The following is a 16,700-nucleotide window of genomic DNA, read 5'->3' on the forward strand; positions in this document are numbered from 1 at the left end:
TCATGGACGATTCCCTCATTTCTTCCTCCCTCATTTCTTTCATTTCTTTCCCGCCCCCCCCTCCCCTCCCGCGGGCACACACACACACACACACACAACCTTTAAACCATCATCTAATACAAAAGGCTGCTTCCTTTCCCCCCCTCCCCTTGACCTTATTTTTGGAGGGAGGGAGAGCAAGCTTGGAAAAGGGGCATCCCAACCCACCAGCAGCCCCCCTCCACCTCCTGCCCAGCGTTTAAGGATGCTTTTGGCTGCAGGGTTTGAAGGCGCCCCCCTCCCGACCCCCGCCGCCTCCTCCTCCGCCCTGGGCGCGCGACCCTCCCCTCCCATTACCCCATCCTCACACACACACACACACACCCCGACGGCCTCCCCCCTCCACACACACAAACACACCCCAGCCCACTTCACGCCGCTCCTCCCCCGCCCCCAACCCCGCCTGGCGGCTACCCGAAGCTCGGCTGAGGCGGGCGCTCCTGCCCCCCCCGGGAGAGAGCGCGCGCGCCTTGTCACGCTCGTGCCTTTCTCTCCCCCCGCGCGCGCGCGGCACGAGCCCAGAGCCGGCGCCCGCTCCTCCTCTCCTCTCCTCTCCGCTCTCCGCTCTCCTCTCGCCGAGCGCCTGGAAGGGCTGCCGCGGGAAGGCTGAGGGGGAGACGCTCTCCGAGATGCGCTTGGCCGCTCGGCCCCAGCCGGATTCTCTCGCAGCACCTCGCTAACGGGCGTTATTCCTGCCCCCGCTTCTAAGCCCTGCAGCCTTTTCAGCCCGGCGAGCCTTCTTTCCTCCGGCGAGCGAAACAAAAAAGGGCGACTTACCCCGAGGGGACTAGAGAGCGAAGGAGGCGACTTGGAAGAAAGAGGCAAAAAAAAAAAACCCCTCAGGACGGGTTGGAAATGCGCCTCCTTCGGCATTCGTTGCTTGTTGCCGTCCAGCTCTTCTGCCTCTGCCCAATAGGTGAGTGGGGGCCGCTCGGGCACGGCGTCGGGGTCGGGCAACTTCGCCTCGGCGCCTCTCGTTCCCCCCCCCCCTCCCTTCTCTTGCCTTTTCTCCTTCGACGACGAGGGCTGGGGAGGGTCTCCCTCTCGCTTCCCTTCCCTTCCCTTCCTCCCCCCCTCATCCCTTTCTCGGCGACCGGAATAAAACTTGAGAAATAAGGCGCGCACTTCCAGAAAGGGGGGGGGCGCATGCCTGGCGTGTGAGGAACGGGGCCCTTTTTGGGCCGGTGGGCGTGGGACCCTGGAAAGGACGCACCTGCTCTTTCTATCGCCCCCGTCCGCCTCTCCGCCCTTTTCGGCGATCGTGGTGGCTTCATATTGGGGAGGGGGGGGGGTGGAGGTTTCTTTCAAGGAAGGGACGTTTCTTGAAAGCTCGCTTCCCCCCCCACTTCTGTTTACCGGGGTGGAGGAAGTGGCGCTTCCCTTGACCACCACCAGCAGATCGGGCTGGATACGAAGAATCTCCCCCCCCTCCGTGCCTTCTTTCCTCTCTGCCCCCACCCCATCCAGGAGGATATTTCATACAGACGAAGCGGCATTGCCATGAAATCGGCAATCGGGGCGTGGGGGGGGGAGGGGGGGGAGAAGAAGGAGGGAGGGAGGGAAAGAGAGAGAGAGAAAGCCTAGGGAAATCCGCTTCAGCCCTTCTCCCGGGCGAAATGAAACATTTGGGTGAACATCTGCACAGATGACCTAAAAAAAAAAAAACCAAGAGAAGGAGACGAGGAATAAGAAATCGCCTACAGTCCAAGCTTGGGTGTTGACAACAGGCATCAACCTGTCTGGAACAGTGTCCTGGGTATTATTACATTGTGTTACATGTTCAGGCAGTTTAGCTCTTTCTTTTGAAACCAATGGCTCTTTACCTCCGGTGTAGTTAGAAGTGGAATGCAAGGGAAGGGAGGAGGGTGAAAGGTACTACAGAGAATAGCTCACAGTTGCAAAACAATTTATTGCTAATCTACCTGCTGCCACCGCTTACTTGTGCAAATATTGGGGTTTGCATAATCCAATTGGGTTGCAAGTATTCAGTCGAACGGTGCTTTTTCCCCCCTCCTTTGTAATTAATACTAGTTACAGTAGGAATCATATTACGCTGATCGTTTTACAAGTGTCACATGTTGACAAGCCAGTGTTGGATTTTTTTTAGGCTATTGAACGTTATATGATTAATATTTACGGAAACGAATGATTTGATGTAATCATTTGTATTCAAGTCCACTTTTACTACAAAAAAAAAAAACATTCATCTGAATTCTTTACCCAATGGGTAAACATCCTTTTATTATATTAAACCTCTCTGCACCATGAGGATTAGTATCCTATTTCATCTCGGTAAAAAAAATTCTTTACGACATATCATTATTTCATACACCAAATTAATTTGCCTTCTTATTTCAAAGTCTGCTAGAAAGACTTAATTTGCAGCTTACTGAGTTGATTAAATAGAGGTCCCAGTGGAATCGGATGAGTGATATAATAATATTTTTAATGCCTTGGTAGTCGTTATTGTTTTAACTGAATTCTTCCAATCATGATACTAGATATTAACAAGTTGAACAAAAAATAAATGAGCGTCAAAATGTGCAGTTGGCAGAAAAAAATCTAACTAAAGCCAAATGTGTTCAGTGTGAACAGAATTCAATTTAGATATTAAAATGAGTAACATTTCTCCAGTTCCTAGACACTGATTCTTTTAATGGGGCACAACTTGAATTTACCGCACCTTAAACAAGCATTTACATTTTTAATATCGATTGCATAAAAACACAAGATATCTTTCTATAATGAGGTACTACGGTAGTTCTTTTTCTTAAATATTTTCAATAAGGTTATCTTGTTGAAGTGGGGTGGGATGTGCTAATTTCATTTGGGATACGAACTAGAATGATATTGGTATGAACAAAACTTTAAATTTATACAGAGGATATAATATTGGCCATTGTTTAATTGGTCTCCTATGGATGGTACACCATTGTTTTCAGATATGTGCTGAAGGAACCATAAAAATAATAAGTTATTGGACAATGGTAATTTATTGTGGATTTTGTTGAGTAGACATTTTGCTTTCCAAGTTAAGGAATTGTTTCCAGATATGAATGTATTGATCTAATTATTATACAAATTATTACAATTCATTTGGAAAGTTGAAAGGATTGTTATGAGTTATTATTTCTAATGAGTCACATTTTGGATACCTATATTATTAAACTTTAATAGATGTCTTTTAAGAAAATCCAATAAATCTACTGTATTACGTCTATAGCAATAACAGTAATAATAATCATATTTGTGTTTGGCATGTACTAACTCTAACTTTGACATCACCATAATTTAAACTGGCTATGGCTATTGCAACCAAAAATCATGCTCCTGACAACTTCATAAAAGGCGATGAAAAAATAAGCATTTAGGGGACTTTTTCATGATTTGTGATTGAATAATTGATTGAAAAAAAAAAACAGCCTGGTCAGATAAAGTAAATCCTAAAATATATCTGCTGCTAGATAATATTCTGTACACGAACTGTGATCATTTGGAGGTTGCTGTGGTCCTTAGGTCTTCACCTCCTTTTCAGGCCCTTTCACTGGAAAGTCTTATCAACACAACCCAGGTGGCCAGAAAGGTCCAGCAGAGGTTCCATTTCCTTAGGTTCTTGCGAAATAATAAAGTGGAACGACGACTGATGATCTCCTTTTACCAGTCCACAACAGAAAGCATCCTCACATATTGCATTGTGGTGTGGTATGCTGGCTTGATAGCCGCAGATAGAAAGACATTACAGAGGGTGGTGAGCACAGCACAAAACATTGTGGGCTGTTCCCTGATACTACTAGATGACCTCGCCAGGGCTCACTGCCTTAGAACAGTGAGGAAAATCCTCAGGGATGACTCACATCCTGGTCAGCACTTCTTCACTCTCTTACCATCGGTTAGGAGATATGGAAGCATAGCCAGCTGCACCAATAGGGTGAAGAACAGTTTCTACCGGTGGGCTGTTAGACTTCTGAACGGAAAATAACTTCATGTTGACATAATATGATAGACTTGCAGGGCCAGCGCATTGTGCAACAAAGTCACATAGATTGGGACTGGGTTAGGCACTTCTGTCCTCACTGTAAGTTGTGTTGGGGTGGTGGTGCATGAAGGGAGGCTCAGCCAATTTCATTGTACACATGTTGTACTCTAACAATAAAGGTAATAATAATATCTTTTATAAGAGTATGATATTTGTTTGGAATGTCAGATGAAGATAGGAATTCCACTGGTATATTGACTACAATTCTGCCTAATGGAAAACCTAACTGAGCTGGCTTGGGTAATCTTGAATATGATATTGGAGACCCTCAAGGCATTGGGGAACTTCAGGACTTTATACTGAAGCTGTCTTCCTTGAGAGGAACAACTTAGGCTGTTGTGGATTTCTTGGTTTCCTCATCTTTTATCACTACATTTCACAGAATGCCCACGAGGCAAGTAATCTCATTCCTAAATCCCATTCCTATCACAGTATGAACTAAGAGGTCCTTGGTGCTCTCTGAGTTTGGTTGCTTTCTATCAGATGCTTCATTATCCAAACTTGGTAACATCATCAGTTCTAGCACTAAGGGCTCCTCATTTCAATCCTGAACTACAGATATTCTCCTTTATTGAAACCATCTTTATATCAATTCCAGAGTAGTGTTGATGCCATGGATGGAATATTGCCAGGTGAAGGATTATTGTTAAACCAAACTATTTGAACAGGGGCAAGGTATACTGTAAATTTGGCGGGTGCAGATGTTAAGTATGGTAGATCTAACTGGGGGTCCTTGACCTTGGCTGGCCACCCTATTGCAACCTGGTATAGACAGTAAATCATGTTTTCCTCCAGGATATCTTTGTTCCTGGGTCTATGGTGCATAATAGTATACAGAATGGTTGCAGGTGATGGAACTTGAGTTGACTATTGGACACATCTAAGGATGAATCTGATCAGTCAAAGTATAAGCAATATAGGTACAGTTCAATTTTTGTCATGAAGATGATGAGATTCATTTTGTGAATTGACAAGTCTGTCTGATTCATCTCAACAAAGCAATTCAGATGATTTTGAACAGTGTTGAGGGAGCAGGTTCCTTTTAACCTTGTCTGAATGAAATGAAATGCTGGATGAAATGCTTCTAGTCTGAATGCTTCAGAATTGTCCAAGAATAGGCCAGAGTCATCTAGCCCAGAAAACCTTCACTGAGCTCCAAGGGAGCTGACCATATCTTACCGGTACACCAGGATCCCATAGCTAGTATTAACTCTTGGCCAGAGGATATAGCTATTGGTAGTTCTGGCCAAATACACTAATGCCATTTATTACATTATTAACACCTTGAGCTCTCTCTTCTGTGTGTGTGTGTGTGTGTGTGTCTTTGTGTAAAATTGCTTAGATGTATACTTGATGCCATTTTGAGAAGTGGTACTCTTGATGAGTCTAATGCACCATGTAATCTAATTTCTTAGGACTGTGTACTTCACATTCACATCACAAAAGGTACTTAAGGGCACAAAAGTAGCACTTTGTTTGCAATTCTTTAAAAGCACCTGTGTCTTTTCTTGAGATTGTGCAGCTGGCCTCTGTAGCTGGCATATATTCCTGGAAGAAAATACAGCTAATTTAAAGATTTGCTGATATATGTGCTATGTTTATGCATCTTTCTGGAATTGAATCAAAAGCACCATATACTCATTGTTTATCTGGATAAGTTGCTTCCCTTGACTAGGTCACCTATTGTCCTGTGATATTAATTTGCTTCCTAGAGTTTTCCAGAAAGTTGGGAGGATGAATTACAAATAGAGTTCAAAAATATGGCTTGATTGGGGAATTTGAAAAACAGGTCTGATCAGGATTGGGTTGCATTTCTTCTGGGAGATTAGATTGAACGCCTAGGAATTCCTGGAGCCAATATTAATGTTGGACAATCACATTACATTGGTGGCAAGAGAGGCCTTTGATTGTTAACCCTGGCAAAGCATAGATCAGGCCAGAGAGTAAGACAAAAATTCAAAAATGCTATAAATGGTGTTATAGTTTTGATATCATATTCAAAGGCCTTAAATCAACAGATATTTGTATAACACAGTGATCTCCAACCTTTTCAGCTTCTGCTATCTTATAGTCGTCCAGATTATTTTTTGCAACCGCGATCTGGTGACCCTTCTTCAAGGCGTTAGGAACTCCTGGATTATTTAAATCTTATTTTAAAATGTGAAGAAGATAAAAAGATTAAAATCATATACAGCTACTATGTAGAGGAACAGAAGTACCGGTAGTCTCATGTTAATATTCATCATATGGGAGCATTTCCATCAGTTAATATGTTATTTATTTAAGTTTATATAATGAACCCCCCCCAAGCCAAAACAAATCTGAGTGGTGAACAAAATCCAAATATGAAAAACAGCATAAATAATCAGTGAACCATACAAAGCATACAAAATTAGAAAGATGGCAGATTATTTGCAAGTATTTGTGGCAATATATAGGCTATTTAAAAGAAACAATATCAAATCGATACCATAGTCAGTTGATGCTCCCTCACTTTTCTTTATTCTTCAAAGTAGTTGGATAGCTTACAGCAATCAATACAATGTGCCAAAGTGTTGGTTTTGAGCCTATTTAGACCTGCACACTGCAACAGGATTGAAAATAGCTTAAATAGTATTTTGGCATCCTTGCATTATTTTTCTGGGCAATGTGTTCCCCTGAGAACTGTAGAAGTACTGTGAAGTAATTAATTTGAGTAATGTCATCTTAGTAACTCTTGTTTCCCTCCTTTCTTCTACTTGTCATTTAAATGGTCAGTTCCCACTGTGGCTGCCTGCTTTAATTAGGAACTGAAGGGTGAAATGGTTCAGCTCTTTTGCTGACCATTTCAATTCGTCTTGAAACGGGGTGATTCAGTCGCTAGAAATCTGATCTCTAATAGAAGAGCATCAAAGAGCTTTATTCTTTACAGCTTCTTGTACTTTTTAAACTTTTCCAATTTGACTCATATTTTCGTTAATGAGCTAATTATCCTTATCAACTATTTTTCTCATTAAGGCAAGGGTCTGTTGGGAGATACCAGAATAGTTTTGCCTGAGGAAACAAAAGTAATCTTGGAAAAGATGATAGAGCTTTGATTAATAAAACTGAAAAATGCTACTCATCAACGCAAGAGCTATTTTTCCAAGGAAACTGTAACGTTTTACAATATTTATTAGGGTTTTTTTTTCTTTTTCTTTTTTTGAGGGTAGACATAAATCCCTTTCTATTTTAGAGATACTATAGACAAAATTCAGCACTATTGAAACATATGTGAAAAAGAAGGCAGATCATTTTCAAAGAATAACTGAAGTACACTAATGGGATTATTCCAGAATAATGATTTTGAAGATGCAATCCTAAGCACTTATTTAGTTTCAAATATGGCATTTCTTTTTTTAAATTAATCATGAAATATCAGAGAACCCTCAGAAGATCCTAAGGACACATTAGAAGGGAATCTTTTCTCTCTACATTTTCCTTTTTATCGTTTATTTCTTTAAGCAGTGTGCTTAATTATTTTCTAGTTTTATTTCTATCAATTTTACCAAGCAATTTAATGTCAATTATGTTGATTAAAACTGTAATATTTTAAACTCAGGGAAGCATACAACCACATTAATTCAAGTTAATTTCATAAAATCATAGAGGTGGATTTCAATGGTCTTGCTAGTACTGTTGCATGGGTGTCTTTTCAAATAAGAGTAATCAAGTTTTTTGTTAAGGATTTAAAATATCAATGGAATAAAATTGATTTAACACTTATAAAAGGCAATTATTCTTTCAAGAGATGGCAGCAAGAATGTGTGGATTGTTTACAATAATGGCAAACTTGATAGGCTGTTTACATTTTTGCTACTCAAAGTTTTCAGATATATTAATGATGTTCTGCTTAGTAGACCAATAATATAAGCTATTTATTATAAATGATAAATCTTATACTGGGACATCACAGCTTCCCTATAACCTGAGTATAAGTGATTATAAATATAACAAATATGAACTAAATATAAACTGAGATCTTGCTAGCTTTATAATTGATTTTCTTAACTACTATATTGCTCAAAGAAGTAGATCTATATCAGAGATTTATTTCCTTGACAGGTTGCTATGGGAATATACTACTCCAAATTAATATTACATTAATTTGAGAAGCTACTGTTGGAACTGGTACTTGACAAAATTTGTCTAGGTTTTAGTCCTGTGTGTGTGTGTGTGTGTGTGTGTGTGTGTGTGTGTGTGTGTATGTGTCTAGAAAAAATATGTGTGTCTCCCGATAGATAGATAGATAGACAGACAGACAGACAGACAGACAGACAGACAGACAGATAGATAGATAGATAGATAGATAGATAGATGTTATAAATAACATTAGAATTTCATGTACTCTTGTAAGGTGTCCCAAAATTTTGGAATGCCACCATATGTATATATAAACAAAAAACCAATTAAGATTAAAAACTTACCTGGAAGCACAATCAATTGTAGTGTGTCATACTGGTTAAGAGGCAGTGAGATTTAGGAATGGTGTAACTATTGCACAAATGTAATAGTATAGCCTGTGGAATTGTTCTAGCTTTGAGCCCAACATGAATTACGTTGTGCAATGTAATTATGTGACTCAATTCAGGTAAGCTTATTAGGGGTTCCTGTGGCATCAAGATTGCTCATATCGATAACACTAAACATAGGTTTGCCTTGTTAATGTGTACCATTTGGGTACTGGTTTAAAGAACAGCATCGTATATCGGTATGCAGAATTATATGTTATAGCCAAGCTGTTCGTTAGCTGCAATATTGGGTCAGTGTATGAAGTGGATTTATATTCGTATGTACCTAGATGTATATTTTAGATACTGTTGAGTCTTACTATGACAATAATGATAATTATGTCAACATTTCATAGGGATAAGCACACCTTCCAAGAGTCGCCATATTTCCCTATCAATATCTGAGCAGCCATTTTCTGGTAAACAATTCCTTCTGTGGCATTTCTGTAACAATAGGACAATTAGTAAAGGATGGCCTAAAACTAATCTAGGGAGGGAGGTTGTGGTTGCGTAGGGTTAAGGATCGGGATGATCAGATGTGCTCTGCAGCAGGGGTTGGGAGTGGGGGGGGGGACTTGCGGGAAAGAGGAGAAGGAAAGCCAGGGAAATATAGTTGGAATCTGAGGGAGACAAGACCTGTGGCTCAGATCTGGCCTAGTCCTGCCCTCTAGTATTTATTCCTGTAACTAGGTCATCAAATCCTTACTCACTGTGGTCTCCAGCTGCTTTTATTGAATTTTAGTTCAGTATAAGACAATCCTCATTCATAATCTGATTGCAGATGAGACTAGCAACCTAGTGTTAGAATTGAAACCTAGAGAAACCCAGGGAAGAAAGTTGCCTTCTTGGAGATATTTTTCATGTTTTGCACATTTGCAAGCCCAGGATACAATGAGACAGGTGGGAATTATTATGGCTTTTAGAGGCTTTGCTTTGCAAACTGTTGAGTATGAGACATCTTGGTTGAAGTTGGGTTTTAAGAAGCAGTTGGATTTTGTCATTGCTAGAATGACATCTCTGTCTGAGGTACTCTTTCCATTGCCTGGTTAACAGTCACCTTCCCAAAGTTTATGGTTCTTGAGTATTTTAAACTGCTTCTATGTGACATACAGTCTGGGACAGCCCAGTAATTCATTTCCACCATGGCAACCATGGATTGGGGGTTGCATTTGGCCTTGGGACTAAGAATGTAAAATATCAATGAATTGCCACAATCAGATCATTTTCTAATGGTTATTTGACCCTGATGGTGCTGACACTGACTGTCAGGCACAAGTGATAGGATTCTTATGTGTAGGATTCAGCCTAACTACTTTACTGTATTCTCTCTATAATACAGGAATCTCCCTAGAATGCTTGCTTTCCCTTGGAAACAGATAGATAAGATTCCATGAAAAGAGAGAGAGAGAGAGAGAGAGAGAGTTAGTTTTAGTCCTGGATCTCTTGTAGCTGTACAACAATTCAAGGCTAATTCCCTGCTTGATCTCTCCTCCCTACCTGGCTGTGCATTTCCCAACATTGACCCTGCGGAAGAATAAATTTATTAGACTGATCCACCCATGTGACTAATAGCTCGGGAAATCTAATGATTTCAGAAGAAACTGAAGGTTTTCCCCAAGGCCTAAGTTGCTCTTTGGAACAGGCAAGTGATGTGGGTGTTGGCTGAGATTGCTTCTATGCAGTCTCTCACTGTGCATTGCTCCCCAGATGCTCCTTGGTTTTCTACATAATGCCAAGAGATGAAATACCAGAATAGAGGTCTGGAGTATCATTGGAGGAACATAAACAACGAATTTGATCAAACCCATATTAGGGATTATGTTATAAGAATAGCAACACACATTTTTCTATCATTATGTATCTGCAGCTAGACATCCAGACACCATATTTAAATTTGACTTTATCTTTGCTGGGAAGGGACAGGACACAGGAGTGCCCACTGTGTGACGACAAAACTACTCAGAGTTTGTGTGGAGTTGGACTCCATTTGAGCGGGATGTATTAATGTATTAGAAGCATGTTTTTGCATAGTTATTAGAGCCAGTAATTCTGATGAAGTGCATAAGGTCTTCAGGTCTGATAATGCAGGGACTTGCTAATTGGTTCCATGTTCTTCCTGTTTAGTAAAAGCTGTCGGGGAATGATGTGTGATTGAACCTATGTGATAATTCTAGAAAATCACTCAAACTTTGATCACCTTGTGTTTGGATGGATGCATTGCACTCTATATGGAGCTGCTCTTGAATATCATAGAAGCTACATCTGGCCCAAAACACAGAAACATAGGCAGTGATAGGCGTACCATAGTATGGTTCACCTTTTCTCTATGAGCCACACTTGTTACCACTAGGCTTCTGGGTGCAATTCATGGTGTAGGTTGCCATCTGTAAATCCATTCATGGCACAGATCCCAGGAACCGTCTGCCCCCCATAGTTTCTAGTCATACAATCTGGCAGAATCAGCATGCTGTGGGTCCATAGATTAAATAGTGTTATATGATGGAACTCGGGAAGTGAGTCTTCTCTGTTAGTTCCTGCCCTTTGGAATGATACAGTTTACACCAAGATTAATGTGCCCTCCATTACTCTTATCTTATTCAAATGAATCCTTAAAACTGGTCCTTTCTCTTGGGTTATTGTGGGTGATGGACTCGTTGGGGGTTTGTCAGAAGCTTGGTATTTTTTTCAGAGACATGCTTCTTTGTTGGTATTGTTTTAAATTTAATTTTAAACAAGATCGCACCTTGAGTACTGCATCCAGTTTGGGTCACCACACTATAAAAAGATGTTGAGACTTAGGTAAAAGTGCAGAGAAGAGCAACCAGGATGATTAGGGGACTGAAGGCTAAAACGTACAATGACCGGTTGCAGGAACTGGGCTTGGCTAATCTAGTGAAGAGAAGGACCAGGGGAGACATGATAGCGGTCTTCCAATATTTGAAGGGCTGCCACAGAGAGGAAGGGGGTTCAAACTATTTTTTAAAGCGCCTGTAGGCCAGTCAAGGAATAATGGATGGAAACTGAGCAAGGAGAGATTTAACCTGGAAATAAGGAGAAACTTTCTATCAGTGAGAACAATCAACCAATGGAAACTTCGGAAGTTGTGGGAGAGCCATCTCTTGAGACTTTCAAGAGATTGGACTCCCATCTGTCAGAAATTGTGTAGGGTCTCCTGCTGGACTAGGGTTGGACTAGATGACCTATAAGGTCCCTTCCAACTCTGTTAATCTATAAACTAATCTACAATCTAAAATTGTCTTATATTGTATGCTATTCAGAGTCATGATAGAGTGGGGCAGCCTATAAATTAATTAAACAAGTAAATATACATGCACATACCTTTAAATTGATACCTTCTAATTGTACCATCAAAATATACCAGCTATTTTTTTTCCCGCTTACTAAAAAAAAATACAAAAAAGATTGCAATAAAAAAATCACTGATGCCTGTACACCCTGACTTGAATAGCGTTGATTTGGAAATACCATTTATAGCTGTTGCAATTTTATCTTGTAGTAGACATCTATAATGAAAATTATTAAATTGAGTAAATTACCTTAAGAGGTAATATAAGAGATGCCTTTAAAAATCATGGCTGTCTGGGCTGAAATGGGTTGTTGAAGACAAAGAGTTCTCTACTTAGTTGGAAGCTATCAAATAACAGATAGATAAATCTCTGAAGAATTCACATCCTAGAAGTTTTCACATTAAGTATTGCTGTGCTTTAACAAGGAAAATTATTGATTAGAAGACATATGCAGAAATAGGACATGGAAATAATATTACATAGTAGTAAATGCTGAGAGAAAGCATTGGAGATGGGATATGAAGAAATAACAGTTACAGGGGTGATCATAATGCATAAAGGAAAAAGAATATAGAGATAGAATGAACTAAAATGAAAGTTTAGAATGATAATAAGTTGCTACTGCATTTCATATAGTAGCCCAGTTCTCTAGATGTTATCAAATATAAACTATTAAGTTTTTTTGCAGATAGGTTGATTGAAGGCAAAAGGAGAAGGGGACGGCAGAGGATGAGATGGTTAGATAGTGTCATCAATGCAACGAACATGAATTTAGGCAAGAGACAGGGGAGGACATGGGAGCCTGGCACGCTGTGGTCCATGAGATCAAAAGAGTCGGACACAACTTAGTGACTGAGCAACAACAATGCTGCGGTAGGGGCATTGTAACCCTTCATCTGTTTTAAGGGGGCTGCCCATGAAAATGATTTGGATGTCCTCTTATTAGCTGGTATTATGTGATTTGATAGATTAATACCTAGCGTGCTGGAACAGGACTGATTGCACCAAGCCATATTCAATTCAAGATGCTGATGCCACCCGCGACACTTTTTACAGCTTCGGCCCTTTTTACTCCTGGGACAACTTCTCCAAATAAAATGTGGTTACCCTGTGTTATCTAGTTATATAGTGAGAAATCTTGAGACTGAGGTTCTCCATGGTAGATCCTTATCTGTAGCACTGCTTGTTCTTAGAAGTCATACTAACCCTTATTTTTTCATCCTTCGGGGAATTTGCAAGAACATGGTTTGTTTGACTGTTGTCTCTGGGGTGTGTGTGTTTATTGGGTTATGTATTTGTGGGGTTTATTTCTGCAAATTGCTCTTGTAGTCACCATGGGTGAATTGAGCAGCCATGTAATTTTCTTAAAACAATAAATATATAAGCAACCTCTTCCATAGAGTACTTATAGATAAAGACTATTAACTGGAAGGTAGAAACTGATCTACTCAAATTTATTTATATGACACTTCAACATTATTTAAACAACACTTTAATATTAGAATTTATGTTGAGTCAGATGAGTAGGCTGCATCAAAATTACTTTAATAAATACATACATAAATGATTGTGTGCCCTGATCTTCAACCTCTGCCATTTTCCTCACATCAAAGAGTTCTATGATTCGATTGTACAGCCTATCCAAGAATGAAGAAAAGGGCTGCAGGCTACATGTGGAGGAAAACCATTATAAATCCTGAACAGTATTAATCATTTTCTGGATCAGATCTTATTTACTGGTCAATCTTTCAGCTATTATAAATGTTCTCACAACCGAATCCTCATTTCTTGGATTATTATTCCTTATTCTAATAATGAAACATAATATGTATGACATGTGAGAAGCTTACTATAATTTGCAATATACACAACCATGAAATCCCAAGCTGCTCCACTTGAACTCTCCTTGGCGTGAATGTTTTATTTCCTCAAGTCTGTTTCTATCACCAGTGAAAGAGGGAGCCTGCTAGCAGAACAATGGTTGCTCCATCAACTGAATCTCAATTCTATTTGCAATACTCATTACTAGCCACAAACATTCAAGGCTAACACAATATTGGAGACTGGAATTACAAAAGCACAGAATCCTTAGTAAACTGCTTTTAATGCTCCACAGTTAATGCTTCAGTAGAAATCTAAATTGATTTAAATCCAATACTTTAATTAAAGCCTGAAAAAAGTATAGATAAGTAACCTTTTTGTTGTTTATGGAAAAATGAGATACAAATTATATAGTTTTTGGAAGGCATTTTAGTTTTACTGACATACCATTGTTTTTTTTCAAATGGAATGTATTATGTAGAAATAAAAGGCTCCAGATGGAATTTAATGAATAAAGACCCGTTTCTCTGCCTGTACAACTGTAACTTGTATATTTTCTTGGCAAACCATTAGGAGTTTCCAAATTTGACTGGTTTTCTTTTACTTTAAATTTTGTACCAGCTACATTCAGCATTGCAAGAGTGACTTAAAAGCCTTAAAGTGCGCAAAATGCACTCTCACCGAACCAGTAGTAACACCGGTTGAATCCCATCCATGATTCAACACCTTTCTTTTCCTATTTTCCCCACAACAAGAACTCTGTGAGGTGGGTTTGGCTAAGAGAGAGTGACTATCACTGGCCCCAAGTCACCCAGCTGACTTTTCCGACAAAGGAAGGACTAGAATTCATAGTCTTCTGTTTTCTAGCCCAGTGCTTTAACCATTAGACCAAACTAGTTCTATTTTGGCCACTTGTGTTGTACTTGTTTTAACACCAATCACTAGGACATGGGAAACAGGATTGAATCGCATATTTTGCCCAACGTATCTATCAAGCAGATAAATATTCTAATGTTTTGCCATGAGTAAATTCATCCTATTTTCTAAGAAAATTCCAATTTATTTTTTCTTCAGAACATGGACGTAGTTTCTAAGAGTTCCGTGGACTGCAAAAAGAAGTATACAAAACATAGATTGCTATCAAAAAGGAAATGATGAATAAGCAGAAGCTCACGTTTTGTGGCTGAACTTTGGCAAGATTGGGTGGCTATGGGTCTTAGGCCCCCCACTGGACCTAGTGTTTTTGCATTTTGGGATGTTTCAGGAAAACCAGTTTGCAATCAGGAGGTCCTTCTGTACTCAGGGTTTCTACATGGTAGATGGCTTTGTGACCAAGAAGACTTTACGTAATCTTGTTTTGTGTGGCAGTTGTCTGCCTCCTGAGAGGATTACTGCAATGTGCCATACCTGGATGATGTGGAAGCTACAACTGGTAGCTTTCATATCACCCAGTACCTTGGGCTTTTATGGATGTACCACAGTACACCCAGGTTACACCTCTGCTCCATGAGCTAGATTATGCAGTATGCTTTTGAGTAGAATCCAAAGTGGCATGGGGCCAGGTCCATTCAATTAAAGAATGTCATTAATAGGGCCTAGGAAATGGGCCTTTTTTGTCTTCTGGAACAATATACTTCTGAGATTAGATGGACTCCCAGCCCCGCTAGCCTTTTGTGCAGCATTGAAGTGCTGCTTGCGCTCCAAGGCATAACTGATCAAAAGGTTAAATGAAATGTTGTTGTATTCCTGAATGTTGCCCGGGTTTATTCTCAGCTACCATTGATTTTTTTAATGTTTTGTTGATATTGTTTATCGTAGTGCTTTTAATGTGCTGTTGGCTATCCGGAGTCACATCTGTACAATAGGCTAAGGAATAAATTAAAGGAAGAAATAATGTGAAGCAAGTGACTAAGAATAAATGATCAGGTTGAGAGAAGTAGATTAAGACAACAAATAGACCAGCTCAAAGGTGAATGGATCAGTTGTATGCTGAGAACATAATAGATCTGAAAGCATAGCACCATTAAAATGCTTCAAAAACGAATCAGGTGGTTTATAAGGAATTATCTCAAGAAGAAAAATGACTGTATATCAGTCAAGAGAATAGAAAAGTTCTGCAAATGAAAAACTTCTTTCATTTTCTTTAGTGCCAAGTAATGTTCATAAAACTAGTAGATATCTTACAGAAGATAGAAGTTGTCTTCAAATTCCTTATAAAATCATTTTAGCTAGTCTAACCTAAATAAATTGGTACATCATGGTATGTTAACACTGTGGTGAGACTGATGAATTCAGCAATATTCTTCAGGTTTTAATGAGTACAATCTTAGACATGTTCATGTGTGCAAATGTTCAATCTACTCTAAGTTCACATGGTGTCATTCAAAATGCTTCAATTTATTGAAACTGTACAGCGTTCAGTAAAATCTTCAAGTTGGCGTCCCCCAAGGCACTGTTCTAGGACCAACTCTCTTCATACTCTGCATAAATGATCTCTTTAATCATATTAAGAGCAACTGCGTCCTCTTCGCTGACGATGTAAAGCTATTCAACACCACAGACAACTGCCACCCTTCCAAAAGACCTCGACTATGTATCAGAACGGTTAAACAAATGGCAACTTCAAATCTCAACAAACAAATGCTCTGTCTTACATATTGGCAAAAAAAATCAGAAAATAAAATACAGGCTGAATAGTCAAGACCTTGTTGATGATCCAAACTCTGTCAAGGATCTTGGAGTACTCATCTCTAATGATCTAAGTGCTAGAGCCCACTGTAACTACATAGCCAAAAAGGCATTAAGAGTTGGTAACCTAATCGTATGTAGCTTTTTCTCTGGTAATATTACACTACTAACTAGAGCATACAAAACATTTGCTAGACCAATAGTCGAATACAGCTCATCGGATCTGGAACCCACATTACGTATCTGATATTAGCACAGTTGAGAAAGTCCAGAAATATT

General features: G+C 39.7%; 1 protein-coding gene across 1 annotated transcript in view; it reads left to right on the forward strand.

Annotated features, from left to right (window-relative positions):
* Positions 1-538: 538 nt before the first annotated feature.
* Positions 539-16,700, forward strand: part of PTPRZ1 (protein tyrosine phosphatase receptor type Z1) — a 101,695-nt gene continuing 85,533 nt past the window's right edge. Inside the window, exon 1 of the mRNA XM_087934064.1 lies at positions 539-955. Within this exon, the coding sequence (XP_087790190.1) occupies positions 895-955 (61 nt within the window). The 5' untranslated portion in view covers positions 539-894. The remainder of the gene's footprint in view (positions 956-16,700) is intronic.

The sequence above is a fragment of the Pseudonaja textilis genome, chromosome 5 (assembly GCF_049901715.1).
Source record: "Pseudonaja textilis isolate UNSWEBS1 chromosome 5, rPseTex1.2, whole genome shotgun sequence".
NCBI classification, from domain to species: Eukaryota; Metazoa; Chordata; class Lepidosauria; order Squamata; family Elapidae; genus Pseudonaja; species Pseudonaja textilis.